Genomic DNA, 22756 nt, shown 5'->3' on the forward strand with positions numbered 1-22756 from the left:
AGCTGCAGCCAAAGGCAGGCAAAGAATAGGAATGACTGGACAATCTTGTGATGACTTCTTTAACTGGTCTCAGTTCTGATTTACATCCTATTTTCTCTCCTTTTCTTTTTCTTTCCCTTCTTGAGCCAATTTCCCCTTTTAAAGAATTATGCCATCTTCATAGAAACCAATATGTACTTTACTTACAGTTCAGGCAATACCAATATTCTCAGGGAGCTAGGAGAAAAGAAATTATTCTGTGTAATCTTACCAAGAAAGCAATTAAAAAAGAAAGTAAAATAAAAGTGGCAGAAACAGAGCGAGGTTAAGGAAACCTTCCAAAATCACAAAACCATCTAACTTATTAAGGTGGTAACTGCTACTAATAACCCTTCCTTGTGCATGTAGGGTTACTTATCTGAAAAAATTGGACTAGAAGACCTCCAAGGTCCCTTCCAACTCTGTTATTCTATTCTATTCTATTCTATTCTATTCTATTCTATTCTATTCTATTCTATTCTATTCTATTCTATTCTGAATAGTTAGATGGGATAGCTTTATATGTAAGGTCCTCAATTTAATCCTTTGTCTTTCTTAAATACACGATTGAAGAGAAAAACTGATGGAGCTGTGGAGAACTACACCCATTGTGTTTAAGTAGTATATGACGATTAGAACAGGTGTATCCAATCTTTTGGCTTGCCTGGGTTGCATTGAGTGAAGAGGAATTGTCTTGGGCCACATATAAAATATATAATATAGTTAATATATATACAATACATAACAAACTTCCTTCATTTTAAAATATTTTTATTATGATCTTGTGGGGCCCCATTTCTACCTGTCCAGGGTTCTATGCGGCCCGTAGGCCATGGGTTGGATATAACTGGTTTAGATCATTGGATTGATTCCACATAAGATAGGTTCTTATATTCAGATGAAGCCCACTGTTACTCAGAAGCTTATATACACAAATTTCTGACTACAAACAGGCTATTAATGCTTTGTTGGCCAAAATGTTATTAGCAAATTTCAAGACATATTTATAATAGGCGTTCATTGATTTATAATAATGCCATACAGATTCAAACTTTAAAGGCCATAATAATTAGGTAAGGTGGAAACAGTTTGATGTTTCCATATAAATGTTTCTCTAAACAAAAATGTTATAGAATGAAAAAGGTTGCACTCAAGAACCACAGAATTCAACAATACTTTCATTGTGGAATTTGGCAGGCATCAGAGAAGGGTGCATGTCTAGTTTTTACAAATAACATCAGTTTTGGAACTCGATGTAAATCTTATTGAGAAGCAGTGCTTGATTTGCTCACAGATTATATACCTCTTTAACTTTATTAAAACAGATGATCTGATAACCAAATCCAAGTAAATCAGTTTTCTTTTCTGCATATAATGTATATGAAAAACAAGTCATTTAAATTGGAAGGGCTTCTTTGTTTTGTTTTGTTTTTTAAAAAAGAAATGGGTTCTATAACTTTCTTTTCTTTGGCAAAGGATCAGCTACCTGCAAAGTCTCCAGTAACTTGGAGCATTAGCGTATTTTCTTTCCCTTTGGGATTTTTGTTACCGCAAAACTTGGAGCAGCTCATGGTGGGTCAGCAATTTGCTTTATTTACCTCATAACTTCTAAAATTTCAGAAGTGAAGGGGTTTCAAATTGCTTTTCAGAAGCTGGGAAATCAAAAGGAATGTATGGCCAATGTCAGTAGTGTCCAGCATAAAAAACAAGTATCTGTTCCAAAACAGAAAAGTAAACCCGGATTCGTGATTAATATTCCTTCCTGAGCACCATCAAACTTCTCATATTCTGAATGAGGTTAGAGGAAATGAGACACTACAGTATCTCTTCTTGCTTGAGTAAGACGTTTTGAGTTGCCTTGAGTCCTCAACCTGCCTTTTAACCTATTATTGTCTATTGCAAATTTTAACATGAAATGGAATCTTTTCTCTTCTTTTTTCGACAGGGTTCTGAGCCCTCTCTGCTCCCCATGGATCCCAGAACCCCAGGGTCTCCCTTGGAACCTCTTGTGCAGCCCCCACTCTCTGAGGAGCAGGAAGAGGAGGAGAGGCGTAGTGCCTTAGAAAAGAGTATGTAAGTGATTTTCATTGGTGCAGTAGCTTAAAATCATGATGGGAGAAAGGGACAAACACAGGACTAGGTGGAAGGCAAATGTAGCAGACATTTGAAAAGCACAGAGGCACAGATTTAATGGAGGTGAAATAAGAGTTATTTCATAGCTTTTGTACTCAGGATATATCCCACCAAGTCCTAAGTGTTGATTCCAAATGTGCTAGGATGACACGCTATATAGAATCAGTTGTTAATTATGCATCAACATTCCTGTAATACTTCAGGAAAAACTGACTGCTCAGATATTTGCAGCATACTTGCTCTGTCACATCTTAAACAGCTTGCAAACAAGGTCCTTTTCTCTGTGTCATACAAGAGTCTCCTCAGCATAGAGAAGGCTTTACTGTATGTCTGTAAGCGGCACATGTGTGCAGAATAAGAAGATGGGAGGGATGCCGTACATAAGAAAAGAGGGAACAGGGCTCACACAATGCATTTCCTTCCCCTTAGACACTGCTGCTTCGTCTTGTCTGCAGGTTTGTTCTCAGGGAGTTGATTGAAACGGAGAAGATGTACGTGGAAGACCTGGGCCAGATTGTGGAGGTGCACACATATACTCTACATCTTAGACACTAATTCCCTATCCATCAGCGGGTCATCTCCAGATCTTTTGGGATCTTGAGCAAAATATTTTCCCTCCTCCAAAGAGAGTAGTTTGTTTGAGACTGCCTGTCTTCTTGCTTGAGGAGAGCAGAAGAAAAAGAAAATTAATGCTTGATTCTAATCTTCAGTCTGAAGAGCCATTCAAGTAACTATGGACTGACTCAGGGCAACCCTGTGTGATTGTTGCATTGCCATCCTGGGTACACAATGCCTCCTTTGAGGTTTGAAAACCTCAGTTTCTTATGAAGAGAAGACTTTCCCCTTCAATTTTTTTCTCTCCTCTAGTCTGTGTCTCATTTTTTTGAGATGGGCTAACCATCTTCATACCAGTACGGTAGTATATTAAATTTTGACAAAGTTTTGACAAAAGTAAAATCCCAAAGTTTCAAATGAGAACCGGTTGCCCGATTTTGGGTACAAAATATATATTGGCTACTGGAGGAAACATAAAACAGGGTGGAATGTAATATCCTGTAGAGAGCACATTACTTTACAATGCGCTATTCTGTTGAATGTCTTAATTGTAAATTTTAACATTGAATCAGCTTGTACTTTGTGTTTACTTCATTTTGAGCCCTATTTATTTATTTCCACCTTCTGTTGCTTGTCTTTCAAAACTAGCAACCAGTCTATCCTCTTATGTCTTGACTAGTTGTGTACAAATTGTTTGGCATTCAAACTCAAGCCCTGATTTTTTAATTCAAAACAACCTGTTTCAATCCTAACTATATGGGGGTCAAATGTGAAACAACCCGCTTCATTTAGAATTGGAATTAGAATTCAGAAATAGAAATGTTTGCATATCTCTACATTTGACTGCTGCAATTGTAGGGCGAGCAACATTTTTATAGTCAAGAATTTCATATATTAAAAATCACATTTTTCTGCCAGGCTGGAACTGTTGGCTTCTTTTATATCTCTTTTGAAAATTTGATAAGGTTTTACTTAAAAGCTAAAATATGTGGGCTCGTCCTACTGGAGGCTTGTTTTGGAAGAAATGTATTAGAGAAACAGTGCTAATATTAGCCTTTTAGTACTGAATGTCAATGATTTTCCATCAGTTTTCAGCAGCAGAATTGTGGAATCATCTAGGCCAGGGGTGTCAAATTCAAGGCACGGCTGTCCTGGAAATTGTAAGGGGCCAGCCCACGTAGCTTCGACCCAGCCCATGCTATCCCGGTGGGCATGTGTGTGTGTGAAGGAGGCAGCTGGCCACGCGTGCACAGGCCTGGCCCACGCCATCCCAGGAGGCATGCATGTGCACAGGAGGCAGCCGGGATGGCGGGGCTGGGGCCTGCCTGCGCCTGCCGACTCCTCCTCCCCCTGGCCCATGGAGGACTACTAGAACGCTGATCCAGCCTGCCAAGAAATCGAGTTTGACACCCCTGATCTAGGCTGTCAAAAAAAGGAAGTTGATGGTTGTATGTGAGCTTCTTGCTCACCTCATTATAGCTTTCTGAACAGCTGAGAATATAGCACTCACTGGATCACTTACTGTATCTGCAACTTTATTATTGATGCCTCTATGGTGCAGTATTTTAAATGGCTGGCAGAGCAGAACCTCCCTTCACAAAAATTCTTCCTTAATGAGTCTTGTGCTTAGGCACATTTTTACAATATCAGTTATCTTGAGTTTTTCATCAATGCATCTCAGACAGGCCTGTAATTTCCTGGATGTTGTTTTCTTTTTTCCTCTCCATCAACCCCAGTCCCTTTCTTTTAAAAATATTGCTAATATATTGGCTACCTTCCAAGTTCTCTGTTAAGAAGTCTGATTTAAGAGATGTTACACATTTGGTCTCATGCTTCAGCAGTTCCTCAACTGTTCTTTAAGATCTGTTGGGTGAATGCCACAGGCTGCAAAGCCCTGATCCTTATGGGGTGGGGGTGTGGGGAGCATTTATTTTCAATCAATTCTGATTCAGGACTGGGTATACTTCCAGCAACTTTTAAAGTAAAGACCAATGTACAAAAGTTATTTGATTCATTTGGCAATTTCCCTGACTCCTATAATGACTCCTACTATATTGTTGACATATAATGGTTTCATTGCACTTCTAACTAATTTCCTGCTTCTTATATTTTTAACTTGTATTAAAATAATACAAGTTATTATGTGTTTAATATATTTAACAATTGGTCTTTCATTTTCTGCATTTTAAAAATATTTTGTCAGACACAATTATTTTGCAAAATGTGCGTTCATTTACGTCTTTTCTTGAGTTGGGCAGAACCTCCCTTTGTAATAAAATAATGCTTCCTTTTATACTTTACTGACTTTAATTTTCTGTCTGCTTATTGCTGAACTGTCTTCTTCCATTCCTCCTCCCCTTCAACTTGTTACCCATTTTATTTGAGCTTCTATTACTACATATCTAAAATGAATTTGTATTTTATTTTAAAGTGTCCTCAGTTCATTACTGCCAATGAGTTATTTCTAGCTGAACTCTCCCATTTTTGCAATAATTCAAATTTTTCAGGTTTATAGTCAAAACGCCTAAGTCATAGAGACCTGGTTTAACGGAAAGGAGAGGATAGTACAGAAATAATCCTTGAACTTTGGTGAATACCAGAAAATGGAAGAAAAGGTAGCAGTAATATGTGTCCCTTGCTTGTCAGTCATAATATTTTCCGAAGTCCTTGAAAAAGAGCACCTGTTTGCTGCTTCTTCTGCAGTTCAACTTCTTTTCTCCAACAAATAAAAGCACTAGAGAAGGAATATAAATCTATCTCAACATAATATATTTTGGTTTTAAACTCCAATAAGCTCTTTACTTTGAGATATTGTTAACTGGACTAATGGGAGTTAAAATCCAAGCAAAATATAGAGGCAGGATGCCCATCCTACTATAAAGTATATTACATTCTAAGTAAGAATTTTTGAGTTTGTAATGCAACTTAGTACAAACTGGTATTTGTACCATGTTCAAGGAAAACAACTTTATCTTTGGTTTAGTAGGTCAACATATTGTTAATCATGTCTCCATGTAGACTAAAGGCATCTTATCACCCCAAAAATCTTCTTCTGTGACATATTTCTTTGAAATATATTTAAAAATGAGCAGACTTTTTTTAAAAAAAGGGAATTGCTCTCATTGAGGAATCTGTGATATGTTTCTAAATATTAGGGGTTCCTCAGGGGTTCCTCAGAACCATAGTTGCTATAAATAAGGTATATGCACATGTACTCCTTTTCTCCCAGTTACCAAGTCAGAGCCCATTATCCCTACTTTCTGTCAGGGCAGGAATTCTGTCTTGATTCCTCCTTCATTCACTCCTTCCATGTTTCAAAGAAGAAACAAAGTAGTTCCTCGTCTAGCCTATTCTTCTGATTTTGCAGGGCTATATGGTGACCATGAATACCCGTGGCATCCCTGAGGGTATGAAGGGCAAGGATAAGATAATCTTTGGGAACATCCACCAGATCTATGACTGGCATAAAGAGTGAGTGAACAAACAAACAGTCATTTCTGGATAGAGCATGGTATGTGGTAACAATGGAACTTCCTATTGAACCTGTGGGCTTACGTAGACCTTTCCAATAATCAGGCCAAATGGCTATAATAGGAACTGTAGTCCAGTGGCCATATCTGGGGGAAGTCTAGTGTAACTTTGGATTATTACTTGGCAACTGTTTCAAGGGCTAATATTGACTCAGTGATTACCTATCTAGGTGAATGTGACCAATATGAAATTAGCAAAATAAGGGATGAGAATTTTGATGGGCCACTATTTTATGGTTGAACGGATTACTGATCCTCTTTCCTTTCTTTCCCAAAAGAATCCAGTCCTAAGAAGGACTCATATTTCTTAGCCTCCTTTGAAAAGCACTTTGGTTTGAATCTGTAATATAAAAGCCGGGGGGGGGGGGGGAGAGGAAATGGGGGGATGGGATAAGGGTACCAATCTCATGGATACCATATCTGCTCCCTCTCCTCCCCCAACTGCAGTTATTTACTCAAGCAGCTGGAGAAATGTCTGGAGGACCCTGATCTTCTGGCTGAGCTGTTCATAAAGCACGTGAGTCCCTACATTTGGAGCGTAGAAGAGCTGTCAAAATAGAAGCTGAATGGTTAAATGACATTTCTGAATCGAGGAGCATAGATTTCTAGTTTCTAAACACCAAGACAAAACAATTATCCTTTTTATTTGCATTAAAACATTTTCAGAACAGCCATGGTCAGATGCAGAATGCTGACCTAGATGGAGCTTTAGTTTGATTGAATCATCTAATTCCTCCGGAAAACATGTCCAGTAGCCTCATTAATTCAGGGATTATGCAAGTTTAAGCATAAAAGAGGAAATCCCTTACTCATTTTAAGAAAGCTAGATGCTCTGATGATGATATTGATCCCGTTTTCTTATCAAGCATTTGTTAGCCTGACCTATGGCATATTTAATACAAGAGATTTTTCATTGTCTAGGAGTATTGGTAATTATTGTCCCACAACTGGTGATAAGTAGTGTGATAACAGTGCAAATGGAATGAGGTATAGAGTTGCAAAGTGAAATGTTATTTACATGTGGCACAGACTTCACAGACTTTTAAATCTCATAATCCTCAAGCACCATGACCTTTGGCCATTCAGTTGGTGATTATGGGAGTCATCAATTATATGCAGGTTGGAGAAAGAAACATTCTTCTGATAGAAGGTGGAATTGACTATACCATGTCAAAGGAATAGTCAGTACATCTGCCCTAGTCAATTTCATCCTGCAGAAGAACATTTAATAAAACAATTTCAGTTTACAGTAATGAAGAAGTCTGAATGCTATTTATAAATTCAAAAATCATCTTTGAAAACTAGGAGAATTGCTGCCTGAGAACAGATAGCTTTGTACTTTTTTTTAAAGGCTACATTCTAAATAATATCAAACCCCAAAGAGAGGAGAGTTGCCATGAATCATTCACACCCTGGTTGAATCTTATTTTTCACAAATTTATTTTGTTGTTGCCCCAATGAATTACCATGATTAACCCATAAATCTCCTTTGTAAAAGGAAACTTTGCTAAAATAAGATGTTTTTCCTAGTCTACTATTTAACTGTAGTAATTCAACAAAATAAGCTGCTATAATTCAACAAAATTGGCTGTAATAAGCTGCTATAATTCAACAAAACAAGGTTGATCCCAAATAAATGTGGGGCAGGTGTGTGGGTGTGTGTATAACAATAAAAAAAATACATTTATTTCTTAGTAAGTATGCATATTCAATGGTTACGACTACAAGCTGTGAACTACAAGCTATGAAATGCTGGCTTAAGCATAGATAAGGATGAAACAATAAAAAATGTTTCAAAGGCAAAAGACAGCATGTGCCATAAAATAAGATTTTCAGCAGAACTAGTAACTTGTATAAATTGCTCAGGAGGTTTGGACCTGGCTCTTTAACATACATGTTAAATTGTATCCAAAGTGTTCCACTGAACTGTTTCCCTGTTGTATTCTAGGAGCGCCGTTTGCACATGTATGTTGTTTACTGTCAGAACAAACCCAAATCTGAGCATATTGTTTCTGAGTTTATTGACACTTACTTTGAGGTAAGGGGCTTATGTGCCTTGACTGCTGCTTTGTTCTTTCTTCCTGCCCTCAGCCTCTACCACATAACTTGCTTGTGTCTGACTCATCTCCTGCTGGCATAAGGGACTCTTGATTTTGTGCTGTTGTGTGCCCCTTTCTCAGCCAACGCAGATGAACTCCAGGGTACCTGGCAACCTCTTTTGGTCCTGTCATCTAGCAGCTCCCATCTTGAGGAGAAGCATTTGTATGGAGCCATTGCCACCCAACACATCTGCCTCTTCTTGCACACTACCACACATTCATCTTAATGTGGGTAGGCAATGATTTGCGAAACCCATGGGAATAACTCCTGGCATCTGTTAGCCGTAATAGAGGTGAGAACTCCCAGTTGAGGGAGACTTTAAAAGCCATATACCATCAGAGGTTGCCTGTATTAACTCTTTAAATTGGCATAAGGAGTAGATGAGCAGCTGTTGACTGGCCCCAGGCTTCAGAATTTTCTTTTCTCTCAGAAATACCTGTCCTTGAGCTAAGGGGTGGGAAAGAAAGGTCTTTTGAAAGAATGATGAATTTCCTATCCCTGGGGTCCTTCTGCTCCGAGATAAAGAATAACAGGCTGCAAATGTTCTTCTATGCTAAGCTCCATTCTAAATATGTAAGCGTGTGAAGCTGCTTTTAAATCTTAGATTTTTTTTTGGTCCCATCTTGCTTTCCCAAGTCTCTAATACTCTTCTTTCACTTGCAGGTGTCCTTTTAAAGCATGTCACATTTTGTGTGGTATCTATATAGCATGCACAGTCAATCTCCCACACGTTTTTTTACAGACTTGGCTGTACATCGTTTTCTCTTTTCCAGGAACTGAAGCAGGAATTGGGGCATCGCCTGCAACTCAATGATTTACTTATCAAGCCCGTACAGCGGATCATGAAATACCAACTGCTGCTCAAGGTGCTGAAGCAGAAAGTGGATTGTTGATCTCCAAAGCTAAGGGCAAAAAGTCTTATCTCCAAAGATCTCCAAAGCCAAAGGCAAATCCAGCCAGGAAGGATCTATACACGTATTTCCTGCTGATCTTTAAAGAGCAAGTTTCCCAGCCTGTTATTCTCCAGATGGCTGAAACTCCAATTGCCTTAACTCCCCATTAATAACATGAATGCCCATCTGGAGAGTACCAGGTTGGAGGTGGCCTCTGTAGAATCCAGAGGGCAGAAATTGGTGAAAAGGAGCTCCTAACAACATCTGAGTTTTCTCTAGGGCAGTAGGCCAGTGAAATGTCACAAAAGGAGTGGCCTCTCCATCTGGTGATGTTTTTTCACCCCCTACTGGACGTTATTTCTATTTAATCCCCCAGAGTGAAAATAATGATTCAGACTGAGGGGCAATTCCACCCTGCAGCCTAAAGCCATTTGTTTCTTAATGTCAGTTTCAGAAGTTCTACTCTAGACAAGGGCCACTCGAAGTTTATTTATTTATTTGATTTATTTGATTTAGTTGGCAAGCATATATAAAATAACAGATGTAAGTATAAACATGATTATGAATACATGAAATGGATACAAATAAATGGGGACAGTGAGACAGGGACGGTAGGCACGTTGGTGCGCTTATGTATGCCCCTTACAGACCACTTAGGAATGGGGTGAGGTCAACAGTAGACAGTCTAAGGTTAAAGTTTTGGGGGTTTGGAGAAGAAACCACAGAGTCAGGTAGTGCATTCCACTATGATGATGATGATGATGATGTTGTTGTTGTTATTATTATCATAAATTCCAATTAGCCTTATAAAATATTTTTTTAATCCCACCTTTATTATTCTTTTAATAAGTCACTCGTCAGCCTATTCCTCCTCCTATTTTCCTCACAACCACCTTATAGGTCGGTTGGGCTGAGAGAGCGATTGGCCCAAAGTCACTCAACCAGCTTTCATGCCTTAAGGTTGGACTCCTCCTGTGAGGAAGATGGGTGGTTTAAAAATGTAATAAATAAATAAACTCACAATCTCCTGTTTTGTTGATTGGCTCCTGTGGATACTACTGTGCTGGTGCCTGCCTTTTTCTTTTAGAGATTGATTCCTAATCATTGGTCCTTATGCCTTGCCTTTGCTTCCCCAAATGCTTGCATGCGTGGGTGCCTTCACTTTTCCCTTCCCACATTATTTCCTTTGACACTAATGCAGATCCTTTTTGGGGTGTGTGTCCCCCCCCTTTATGATACTTTGTAGTGCCAATGATACAATTGTATCGGGTGGGTTTTATTTACCTTTACTACCGGTTTGCGCCGGGGCTGCGCACGCACATTGCTCTTCTGCGCAAGCACAGAAGTGATTTGATGACGTTGGGGTCGGTGGGTGGAGCCTCCCACCGGTTTTACTACCGGTTCTATAGAACCGGTATGAACCGGGGGCAACCCACCACTGAATTGTATCAAAGCAATAGAGAACAGGTTGTTCCTGCTTATATTTCTCCTTAGGACCATGGAAAGGGGAGCAAGGAAAAACTGTTTATTTAGCTTCACAAAAATAAAATAGCAATGTTCCTACATTGCAGTGTAAAGATCGTCAAATTAAATGAAAGGCAGGGAAGGGAAAGCCCAGATGCAGGTATACTCAGGAAATGAGTCGGAAAGAAAGGAGAGTCTGGACAGAAAGAGCAAATCATTAACCCTACCTCCACTGAGAGATGTAAAGATGGAATGGAGCACCTGCTTATAGGGATGAGGATGCTTCAATGATTGTTAGATCAGATGCAGGATTATTTTAAAAAGTAACAACCTGCAACTGCTGACCAATAAACAACACTATAGCCCAGCAGTAAAGGAAGGACGACCCATTGGAGGAGAGGCAGTGTGCCCGGCACTGGAGCCAATCAGAACTGAGGCTGCTCTTAGAACAAGATGAAACGCTGGAAACCATCTTCTCTGAAGGACCTAAGGTGGCTTGAGTTTAAAAACAGCAGATTTGAATTGAAGATGGAAAACCTGAGAGTGGGCTGCATTTGGAATGGAATGAGAGTGGAGGGAGGACATTCATCCATTCCTGCATTCAGAAAGCAATGAGTGGCCTGCACTAGTGAGAGGCCAAACAGAAAGTATGCATCTGCCCAGTTCAGACATTAATGGCAACAAATTTGAATTTGTCATCTTGTCTACATTTTGGACATCAACTGTTTCTTGATCTTTTCCACCATTTTTAATCCTCCTCCTCCTCTTCCTCGGTAGTTCTGGTTCTTGCAGTTCTGGCGGCCTCACCCATTGTTGATGCTGTTGTAGTGTGTCTTTGATGTTGCTTCTCCATCTTCTTCTGGGTCTACCTCGTATTCTTTGGCCTTCTCCTCTTTTTTGTATATGCTATATTTCCAATTCCCCGAATACTAAGGCCTTTAAAGGATAGCACTGCTGGTTTTAGTTTCCTTTGGATAAAGAGAGCCCTGGAGTTTTGTTGTTGTTTTGTGTTATTTACAAAAATACAGGCAACCCAACTGAGAAGGCAGATAAGCAGATATCCATCTGAGCCAGATTCCCATAGAATAATTATTACAACATTATTGCCCTCCCTCTTGCTCTGTTGTTCCAACTAAAAACTGCTTTGGGGCCATTTTTCTGTTAGGTACTGCTGTCAACCCTGTACCTACCCCACTGAGTTATCCTAGGAGCATTAACATTCTTTTTTTCTATTTAGGAGAAAAGTCACTCACAGATTTCCCCAAGGGCTCAGTTAAACTGGAAGCCAGCACATAATTTTGTTGAAGCAAGATTGCTTCTGTTGCCTCTGGTACTGTAATAAAAAAAACCTAGAAAGAGTAGGGATACAATTCCTCTAAAGTTATGCAAATTAGAATGTAGATGTGATTGGATATAACAGTACACAAGTATTTGTTTGGGTGTAGCAATTGTCAATTGTGGGCTAGATTCTATGAGGTAATGAGAGCAGTACTATAAAGACAATGATGTAAAGGCAGTATTTCATGCATATAAGTTTTCTTCTAATGGTTTTACTTCCCTGAGCCTTTTTCATCTTTTAGTATCTTCTAACTCTATTGATACCACTCAAGTTTTTGTGCATTTTACGGCAAAACTAACAGGTTTTAGTATTTCTCAGGTCCCTGGGAACATAATTTAGGGAGGAAAGAATTATATTTTCTCTTACATCAGTCCAATAGTGAGTTTAATTATACAAAAGCTTGCAATTAAAAAAAAATCTTCAGAATTTTAATTTCAAATTTTCTCAAAATTAATATGGTTTAATGTGTTTCGTCAAGATATTCACAATGTGATGAGTATAATTATGATTTGAAAAACTGGCACTCAGGTGTAAAAAAAAAAATATGCTCAATAGTATTGCTCCAAATGGCGTTACTTCTGCACAGTTCTTGAACGTACAGAAATGTTCATGTAGCTGATTTAAAAGTTAGGAAATTGATCCAGTAATAGATTCCTGCCTAATGGGAATGTTGGCCTTTATGCAAACAAAATACACAGCGGTGAGGTTTTGTAATGGCTCTGAATGCTGCCAGCTGCCTTTGGATGGGATACAATTTAGTTTTAAGTCATGACTTGCCTCTTCTACAAGGAGGTTGGAGTTTATGTCACTCTTGCCACGTTTGGTGGCCTTCAGATGTGTTGGACCGTAAGCTTTCGCCAGTGGTCATGCTGTGAGAGGATTATGGGTTCAGTAGATCCTGAGTGCAAAACAGAGTTATATTCCCAACCTATTTGAAGGGGACACCAAATAGGTATAAGCTGATGTAGGTAAGTCATAGAACAATGGTAACTTGGTAATGGTAACAATGGTAACTATAGAACAAGGGTCTCCAACTTTGGCAACTTTAAGACTTGTGGACTTCAACTCCCAGAGTTCCTCAGCCAGCTGGCTGAGGAATTCTGGGAGTTGAAGTCCACAAGTCTTAAAGTTGCCAAGGTTGGAGACCCCTGGAATAGAACAGTGGTAACGGTGGATGGCACTGAATTTAGTCTCTCATCATAAACTAGCTCATGTTGCTCTTTTTCTCTCCCTTATAAAAACACTTATTCTTTCCCTTTCTTCTTTCTCTTGCTGTCTCCAGGATTTCCTGAAGTATTATAGCAAAGCTGGGAAGGACACGCAACAGCTGGAGGTAGGAGTTGAAACCAATGGGAGTTATTACAGAGCCACTGTTCCTATGTAATGATCTTGATATTACACTATTGCTTTTGAATGAAGAATTACAGTCACATGGGTCGATTGGAATATCACGTGGGTCGGTTGGAATACCACCCAGCATTTACAAGAATGACAGTTGTGGGAAGATTGGCAGATGGGGAATCCAAATCCTATATCAGTTATTGTACATTTGATACACTGTTATCTTCATATCTCAGGCCAGTAAAGTCTTCTATATGACTAGCGGATCTTATTTTGGGATCCCCCCCCCCCCCCTCAGTTTAACCTTGCCTTTGTAGTTTAAGATGTGGAATAAAAGGCTAACAGCTTCATTACAGCTCACTGATAATCCCTGAAATTGATATATCCAGAGGCATCAGGCTTGGCAAATCCAGTGCATCTTTTCTAGCTTCATTCTCTACATTTGAATTTCAGAAAGCTGTAGATGTTATGTGCTTTGTTCCCAAACGTTGCAATGACATGATGAATGTGGGACGTCTTCAAGGCTTTGAGGTAAATTCTGAGGATCAGTCCAATTCTGGTTGGACATTCTTAGCTCTGATATTTCTGATTAGCTGGCTCAGTATGGTAGACAGCATTGAAACAATTCTCTTTTTCCATCCTCCCTGACCCTCTATCATCACTTCAGTCTTTCAATGGCAGGAAGGTTGTACTCTCCTTCAAGGAAGGATCTTAATTGCTTATTTCTGAAGGATCTCAACTTCAATACAGATTTACTTGGGAATCTGAGCTTAAAATATAGGATATTATGGGGAAGTGGTGGGGAGGGCAAGATTTAGAGTCTTTTGGCCAGAAGGATGATTTAAGATAGACGTTTTGAAATGCCTGATGGTGCAGTTGTTGAAACTACCACTTTAACTATAGTGGCATATGTGAATGCTGTCCCAAGCTACATTTTAGAAAATTGTTGACAAGGAAAGCTACCATTTTGGTGGGAAAGAACCTTTGACATAGAGCAGCATGATAAGGATGTGCTAGACCATACTAACATTAAGCTCTCATAGTAGTGTAATTTGATGCTAGACAGTTGGATAAATCAAAGCTTTTTTTTTCTGTAGGGGAAGCTGACTTCACAAGGGAAGCTGCTGCAGCAGAACACTTTTTGGGTGATAGAGCAGGCAGGCGGGATCCTGGCCCGGGCTCGTGAGCGTCGCATCTTTCTCTTTGAGCAAATTCTCATCCTAAGTGAAACCCTGGAGCGAAGGCGTGGTCCGTATGCTGCCCCAACATATGCCTTTAAGAGCAGCATCAAGGTATTCCAGAGTTAATATACATATGTATATTAAAATACATTCTTTCGTTATCTAATCACCCATTTTTTTTAGTTCTAGCATTTCACTGCTAATCATATTTTTATGCATCTTTAATATTTCAAATTCTAGTTTCGTTTATTGTTTTGTACTTATTCATACTTCTCATATTTCCCTTATTCTACTCTTCATACCTATTTGTATTGAAAAGTTATTCTAGTGTCCATTACACTACTTGGTAAAATAGTTAGCCAGCCTATGTAATTCTAATATTAATACATATTTATTAAGATATATTTATGAAGGATTCCTTTCCTTTCCCCTCCCCGTCTCTTTTCCATCATCTCTTGCCCGCATCTGGGTGATAGTAAAAGATATGTGTATATTAAACAATGAAAATGAAATGTAATAACTAGGAGTAATAACAGGTTTATTGTACTGAAATGTATGATACCCAGATATCACACTATTCATGCATTGATATGTATAAACAATATAAAATTTTTAAAAAATTGAATTAAAAAAAAAAAGATATTCCAGAGTTAACAGTGGGGAATTGAGATACATTTAAGCATCTGGTACTAACTCATAAGCGTCTTTAGAATGGAAATTTTCCATTTCCAAAGTTGGGTGCCCCATCTTTTTGCAGGGGCCTTGTGCATTTGTATAACATAATACCACATAGTAAATTTGATATTCTCTTGGATATATGCAGATATCTGGAATTATAGCTGCAATTTGAGAATACATGGGCAACAAAAAACAGAACCTATAGAGTAAACAGTGTAGCAAATCTAATGGGGAAAAAAGTTGTTTGATTTCCATGCCTTATACCAATCAATGAATGTAACTTCTGTTTGCATCAGGATACACTCTTATAACCAGAAAGCCATACAATTTCTGTATGGGCAAACAAAAAATAAAAAGGTGATGCTGAGACTGGACAGTACCTTAAACCCTTTATATATCATTGTATGGCACGTGTTTTGTTTTATGAATTGGAATAAGCTAAGTCTAAATCTACTCTCAGAAAATCAGGAAAGGCTTGTGTTTGCTTGATTGTTGAGTATCTTACTCTCTCTATTTTATTCATATAATTTTCTTGCTTTTTAACATTGTTGCTGGGGAAAAGATACCATATTCATGTGGTCTGGATTATGCTTGGGCCAATTTCACTTTATTATCTTTATTTAATCAAGTGTATAATCTGTCTCAGTTGCAGTCACAACACTAGGTTGACCCACCATCAATTTGTCTTCCAGGTAAGCTGTTTGGGCCTGGAGCCTTGTGTGGACAATGATCCCTGCAAATTTGCACTGATCTCTCGTGGCGCAGAACGGGGCACCATCCGTTATGTACTGCAGGCAGCAACACCAGAAATTGCCCAGGCCTGGGTGACTGACATCAACCTCATCTTGGAGACACAACGTGACTTCCTTAATGGTAGGAGTAAAAACATAGCTACCTATGGTACCAACTATGGCTATTCAAATCATCCTATCAGAAATTGCCTTTTAAACTTTGCCTAACCTTCCTCCAGGGCTTCAGTATTTCTTACATCGCATTCTCAGCTCATCGTGTGGACTGGATAGGACGATTACTATGAAATTTCCATACTGCATTTTAGAAGTATGACAAACAATAATTCATAGTTAAGAAGAAAATTTTCAAATTGTAATTTGAATTAGAGGTTTGGAAATAATAAGTTTTGGCTTTTACAGAATTTGATGTAGTTTGGATTAAAGGCCCAGAGACTAAAACATATGAAGAATGGTTGCAGGATTTCGGTTTGTCTAGTCTAGAGAAAAGAAGGATTGGGAGGGACATGATAGCAATATTCTAGTATTTGAGAAACTGCCACAAAGAAGAGGAGGTCAACTTATTTTCCAAAGCACCAGAGGACAGGACAAGATACAATGGATGGAAACTAATCAAGGAGAGAAGCAACCTGGAATTAAGGAGAAACTTCCTAGCAGTGAGGACAATTAACCAGTGGAACAGCTTGCCTTCAGAAGTTGTGGTTGCTTCATCACTGGAGGTTTTTAAGAAGAGACTGGACAGTCACTTGTCGGAAATGGTATAACGTCTTCTGCTTGAGCAGGGGGTTGGACTAGAAGACCTCCAAGGTCCCTTCCAATTCTATTCGGATTGATTAGTCTTGTATTTTACCTAGTCTCATATTTTTGATCCAGGTACTTCTTTCATCAGTAAAGGAACTGTTTAATTCTCCCCTTGTTAATTACCATATTTTGCTTTTTCTTCCTCCCTCCCTCCCTCCCTCCCTCCCTCCCTCCCTCCCTCCCTCTCTCTTTCTCTCTCTCTCACACACACACACACACACAATACATATCAGTATCTTATCTCAATTTTGCAGCTTTTCCTTTACTTTGCCACAATTGGGCTTATTTCTCAGGGAGTCCTTCTAATAGGTAAGGAACCAGGGCAACAGTTCCATCTCAGCTTGCTGCCTCCATGCTGATTTTTTACTCCTAGGAAGGTTTGTGTTATTCAAAGATGTGATTCCCACTTGTCAATTCGTCTATAATTTCCATTCTAATAAGATCAGGTCTTAATGAAAGTGAACAAAGAAGCAACAAACATGTCTCAGAAGGGGGTGCTTTGATTTGTGCAGATCAAACACAACACAAAACACATTTGAAGGAAGGGAGCTCCAGAATCCCAAGTGGAGGCTGTTCTACTCATTACACAGAACCTGAAGGCAAAACCTGCAAGTTTGCTTATATTGCTTTTTCAATACTTCCAAATTTTTTCACTTGAAATATTTACTTTAATTTTAAAATTTAGAAGTTACCTGAGTCCACAAGACACTAGGCATCTAATAACTTTTAACAGCAAGAACAATGATAAGCAAAAATCATAGACATACAAACAAACAATTCATAACCTACAAATCCTACAAAGGACTATGCCACTTTCAAGGCCTATGGAAACAGCCTGCTATTCTTCCCAAAAACAATGTATATTTTTATAAATTGTTTATAAATCTTTCTGGTCATGTGATATAAACATTTCAGTTGTTTATAAAAAATTGGCCGCTTGAATAAATGAGAGGCAGAATATAATTAGGGTTTTTAATAATCTTTTAAGGGGAACTGGGAGGGCGACCAAAGGGGATGGGGGGGTAATCCACCTAGGTCAGGGCCCAGCCCAGCACAGGGTAACGGTTTGGAGGGCGCAGGACGAGGGATTGGGAATATCATCAGCACGGTGGATGGGAGGGGCAGATATGGCGGGAGCAGAGGACCTCATCTTGTGCCGGGGGTGCGCACTCGCTACTTGAGAGCGATTGCGCGCCCCGGTCCTCAAAGCTCCCCTCGGATACAAGGTGGCTCAGATACTCAGGACCTGGGCCTCTGGCTGATGCTGTGCAACGCCAGGTCCGTGGTAAATAAGGCCCCCCTCATTTGCGATCTTATCCAAGAGGGGGGAGCGGACCTGGCGGGTATTACGGAGACCTGGTTGGGCCCGGAGGGAGGGGTCCCTCTGGTTGAGATGTGCCTACCAGGCTTCAGAGCATTCCATCAGCCGAGGGCCCAGGGGAGGGGAGGGGGGGTGGCGGTTATTATTAACGAAGGTCTTGGTCCGAGGGAGACCACTGTGCCACAGATTGCCGGATGTGAGTCCCTCTTTGTGAGATTGGGTCATGGGGTTCAGATGGGCTTGCTGCTTACGTACCTGGCTCCCTGCCACGTGGCAACGGCTCTGCCCGAGCTACTCGACGTGATAGCCACGGTGGCAGTTGATACACCCAGGCTTATGGTCATGGGTGATTTCAACCTGCCGTCCGTTGGTGAAACGTCGGAGGTGGCTCGGGAGTTCATGGCTTCCATGACGGCCATGGACCTGACCCAGTTAGTTCATGGCCCTACTCACAGGGGGGGACACACGCTGGACCTGATTTTTGTCTCTGGCCAGTGGTTGAGTGGTCTTATTATAGGGGATATAGACATGAAACCCTTGTCATGGTCAGATCACTCACTCCTTCATCTGGACCTTCGAACTGCTACACCCCGCCGCAGGGAGGCGGACCCAATTAGATGGATCCGCCCCAGGCGCCTGATGGATCCTGATAGGTTCCAGACGGAGCTTGGGCCAATTCCTGAAGATCTGGCACACGACTCGGCCGAGGACCTGGTAGCTGCCTGGGATCGGGCGGCTGGTGGGGCCTTGGATCGAGTCATGCCTTTGCGGCCTCTGACCCGGTGTCGATCCCTCGCGGCTCCTTGGTTCACCGAGGAGCTGAGGGAGATGAAACGCCGGAAAAGACGCCTAGAGAGCGGTTGGAGGGCCAGTCTCGCTGAATCTGACCGAACACTGATAAGGTCGCATATTAAGACCTGCCTAGTGGCGATAAAGACGGCAAAGTTTAATTACTTTTCCGCCTCTATTGCGTCATCAGGGAATCGTCCGGCCGCCCTGTTCAGGGTAACCCGCTCCCTGCTCCATCCGGGAGCGCGGGAGGATCCCTTGGAAGGCAGGGCGGAGGATTTCGGACAATACCTGTATGACAAAATCGCTCAGATCCGGGGGGATTTGGACTCTGACTGGGTAGATCAGGGCAGGTTGACGAGGAATAGTCTTGAGAATGTTACCTGGGAGGAGTTTGATGCTGTGACTCCCGATGATGTGGACAGGATTTTGGGGAGACTTAGTGCGGCCACATGTTTATTGGACCCGTGTCCCTCCTGGTTGGTACTGGCCTCCCGGGAGGTTACACGAGGCTGGCTCCAGGGTGTTATCAACGCTTCGTTGAGTGAGGGTCACTTCCCTACTGCCTTGAAAGAGGCGGTGGTGAGGCCTCTCCTCAAGAAGCCGTCCATGGATCCGGCAATATTGGCCAACTATCGTCCTGTCTCCAACCTTCGCTTCCTGGCGAAGGTTGTTGAGAGTGTGGTCGCGCGACAGTTTCCGCAATTCCTGGAGGAAACATCCTATCTAGATCCGTTCCAGTCGGGTTTCAGGCCTGGGCACAGCACGGAAACGGCATTGGTCGTGTTGGTTGATGATCTCTGGAGGGCTCGGGACAGAGGTTGCTCCTCTGTTCTGGTCCTGTTAGACCTCTCAGCGGCTTTTGATACCATCGACCATGGTATCATGCTGCACCGGTTGGAAGAGTTGGGGATGGGGGGCACCGTATTACGGTGGTTCTCCTCCTTTCTCTCCGACCGGTCGCAGTTCGTGTTGGCAGGGGGGCAGAGGTCGACCTCAAGGTCTCTTATATGTGGAGTGCCTCAGGGGTCGGTCCTCTCGCCCCTCCTGTTCAACATTTATGTGAAGCCGCTGGGCGAGATCATCCGTGGCTTTGGGGTGAGATACCACCAGTACGCTGATGACACCCAGCTGTACATCTCCACCCCAGGCCACCCCAACGATGCCCTTGAAGTGATGTCCCAGTGCCTGGAGGCTGTGCGGATCTGGATGGGGAAGAACAAGCTCAGGCTCAACCCTTCCAAGACTGAGTGGCTGTGGCTCCCGGCATCCCGATATAGTCAGTTGACTCCATCACTGACTATTGGGGGCGAGTCGTTGGCCCCCACTGAGAGGGCTCGCAATCTGGGAGTCCTCCTGGATACGCAGCTGTCCTTGGAGGAACATCTGACGGCTGTAACCAGGGGGACCTTTTGTCAGGTTCGCCTGATTCGCCAGTTGCGGCCCTTTCTTGATCGGGATTCCCTGTGCACAGTCACTCATGCCCTCGTCACCTCTCGCCTTGACTACTGCAACGCTCTCTACATGGGGCTCCCCTTGAAGAGCACCCGGAGGCTCCAGCTGGTCCAGAACGCAGCAGCGCGGGTTGTGATGGGAGCAGCATGGCGCTCCCATGTAACACCGCTCCTGCGCGAGCTGCACTGGCTCCCAGTGGTCTTCCGGGTGCGCTTCAAGGTGTTGGTTATCACCTTTAAAGTGCTCCATGGCATAGGGCCTAGCTATATTCGAGACCGCCTGCTGCCACCGACGACCTCCCATCGACCCGTGCGCTCCCACAGAGAGGGTCTCCTCGGGGTGCCATCAGCCAAACAGTGTAGGCTGGTGACCCCCAGGGGGAGGGCCTTCTCTGTGGGGGCACCTACCCTCTGGAACCAACTGCCTCCAGAGATAAGGAGAATCCAAGATCTCAGTGCCTTCCGCCGTGCCCTTAAAACCTTCCTTTTCCAGCAAGCCGGGCTGGCCTAAATTTTTTTTTTTTAAGTGTTTTGTTTATTGTTTTTAATTAACAGGGCCAAATTTATATATGTATATTTTTAACTGTATTTTAATATTTGTACTTGATGTTTTTACTTGGCTGTTCACCGCCCTGAGTCCTCAGGGAGAAGGGCGGTATACAAATTCAAAATAAAATAAAAAAAATTAAAAAAAATAACAGCACATCCCTAAATATCACACTGCCATGAAAATAGTTGATGAGATCATTTAAGTATAATAAATCCCCTATTATTTTGGATTAGTGACAGCAAGTGTTTAAGCTACATTTTTTATTTCCAAATTAAATTTGCCACTTCTAATCAAATAAACTTGGTCCCAGCGTATGAAGTGACAGCGGTATAATATAGATTCCCAAAGGAGTTTTTTTATTTATTCAACTTGTATACTGCCAAATCAATTTATCTGACTAAAAAGCTTTAAGAAAAAGTGAGGTGGGAATCAAGAAAATCTGAGAAAAAAATGGTTTTAAAGGATAGCACAGAAAATTAGAAACAGCAGAGGAAATGGGTGCATAGAGAAAAGAAGAAAATTGATAGCAATAGCACTTAGACTTTTATACCATTTCACAGTGCTTTACAGCCCTCTCTAAGCACTTTACAGAGTCAGCCTATTGCCCCCAACAATCTGGGCCCTCATTTTACCGACCTCGGAAGAATGGAAGGCTAAATCAACCTTGAGAATCGAACTTTGGCTGTGGACAGAGTTAGCCTTCAATACTACATTCTAACTACTGCACCACCATGGCTTTTTGCTTTAACAAAAATTAATTCCAGATCCTGGGCAATAAACAAAGCTAGCTTAATTTTTTTTAAAATACAAGGACAAATGGATCTTACGTTATAAAACCACTATGAGAGATATGAGACTATTACTGACCAAAAAAAAAGAGTAGTTAAAGAAATGAAATATTTATAAATATTTTCAGGGAACAGAACAGGTTGAGGAAAGAAAAGAGAATACAAGAAAAAAAATTCAAATGCTTTTGAGATATAGAGGCTCACCATTATGAAAAAGAAATATTGCAGGTTAAACTTCAACTGAAAGATAACATTAGGTTGTATCATGTATCCATACATCTTTCTCTTGGTTTTTAATGGAACTTAAGAAACAAAAACTTCATGATATTCATACTAAGTTTGAATTGAGGAGAGCTGGCAGAGATTCAGAACGACTTTTCTGAAGAATAAGCTGCTTTGAATGTCTTTAAACCAACTATATACAAGACGCTTACATTTTTTTCAACAACTACTTTGAATACACAATAGTTGCAGAAGTGTTACATAGAGGACAGGTTATAACTGTGGTTAGAAAAAAGGATCATCTGAAAACTATTATTTTAGGTAACCCATACTGGCCAAAAAAGGGGGAAAAATAGTAAAATTTAAGAAGTATGCCAATATGGGCTTTTAATTATTAAATGTTATGAGATTGACAAATAAGAGAATCCCAATTTGAGGAAATGATAAACCATAGCTGCCTCCTTGTCTGTGTTATGTACCAAATCAGTGGATACTGTGTGTTCCCGAAAATAAAACCCTGTCTTATATTTGTTTGAACTCCGAAATAAGTGCTTGGCCCTATTTTCAGGAGTTCTTATTATTTTGGGGCGCATGGAGCAAGATGGGGCTCCTCTTGCCATCTTACCCGATTTCCAGCTCTGCGTTTAAATATTTTCGGGGAGGGCTTATTTTCAGGGGGAGGCTTATTTTAGCACATGCCCGATTGAGCTTATTATCAGGGGATGTCTTTTTTTCGGGGAAACAGGGTAGAAAAAAAATATCTGTATTGACAGACAAATTAAGAAGCTGAACCCCTTTCGTATCACCAGTAACAAGTCTCTCAGTGAATGGAAATGAAAAGGAGGGTTGC

At 41.0% G+C, this 22756-nt stretch overlaps 1 protein-coding gene across 7 annotated transcripts in view; it reads left to right on the plus strand.

The window, feature by feature from the left end:
• Positions 1–22756, plus strand: part of ARHGEF25 (Rho guanine nucleotide exchange factor 25) — a 98890-nt gene that overhangs the window by 66167 nt on the left and 9967 nt on the right. For all 7 annotated transcript variants that reach the window (XM_087886713.1, XM_034419202.3, XM_087886712.1 and 4 more), the window contains 10 exons: positions 1964–2091; positions 2607–2673; positions 6074–6177; positions 6684–6753; positions 8185–8274; positions 9110–9202; positions 13315–13365; positions 13827–13904; positions 14471–14665; positions 15925–16105. In XM_087886713.1, coding sequence (XP_087742839.1) covers positions 1964–2091; positions 2607–2673; positions 6074–6177; positions 6684–6753; positions 8185–8274; positions 9110–9202; positions 13315–13365; positions 13827–13904; positions 14471–14665; positions 15925–16105 — 1057 coding nt within the window. The remainder of the gene's footprint in view (positions 1–1963; positions 2092–2606; positions 2674–6073; positions 6178–6683; positions 6754–8184; positions 8275–9109; positions 9203–13314; positions 13366–13826; positions 13905–14470; positions 14666–15924; positions 16106–22756) is intronic.

Source organism: Pantherophis guttatus, chromosome 2, assembly GCF_059756535.1.
Source record: "Pantherophis guttatus breed Tessera chromosome 2, ASM5975653v1, whole genome shotgun sequence".
Classification (NCBI taxonomy): Eukaryota; Metazoa; Chordata; class Lepidosauria; order Squamata; family Colubridae; genus Pantherophis; species Pantherophis guttatus.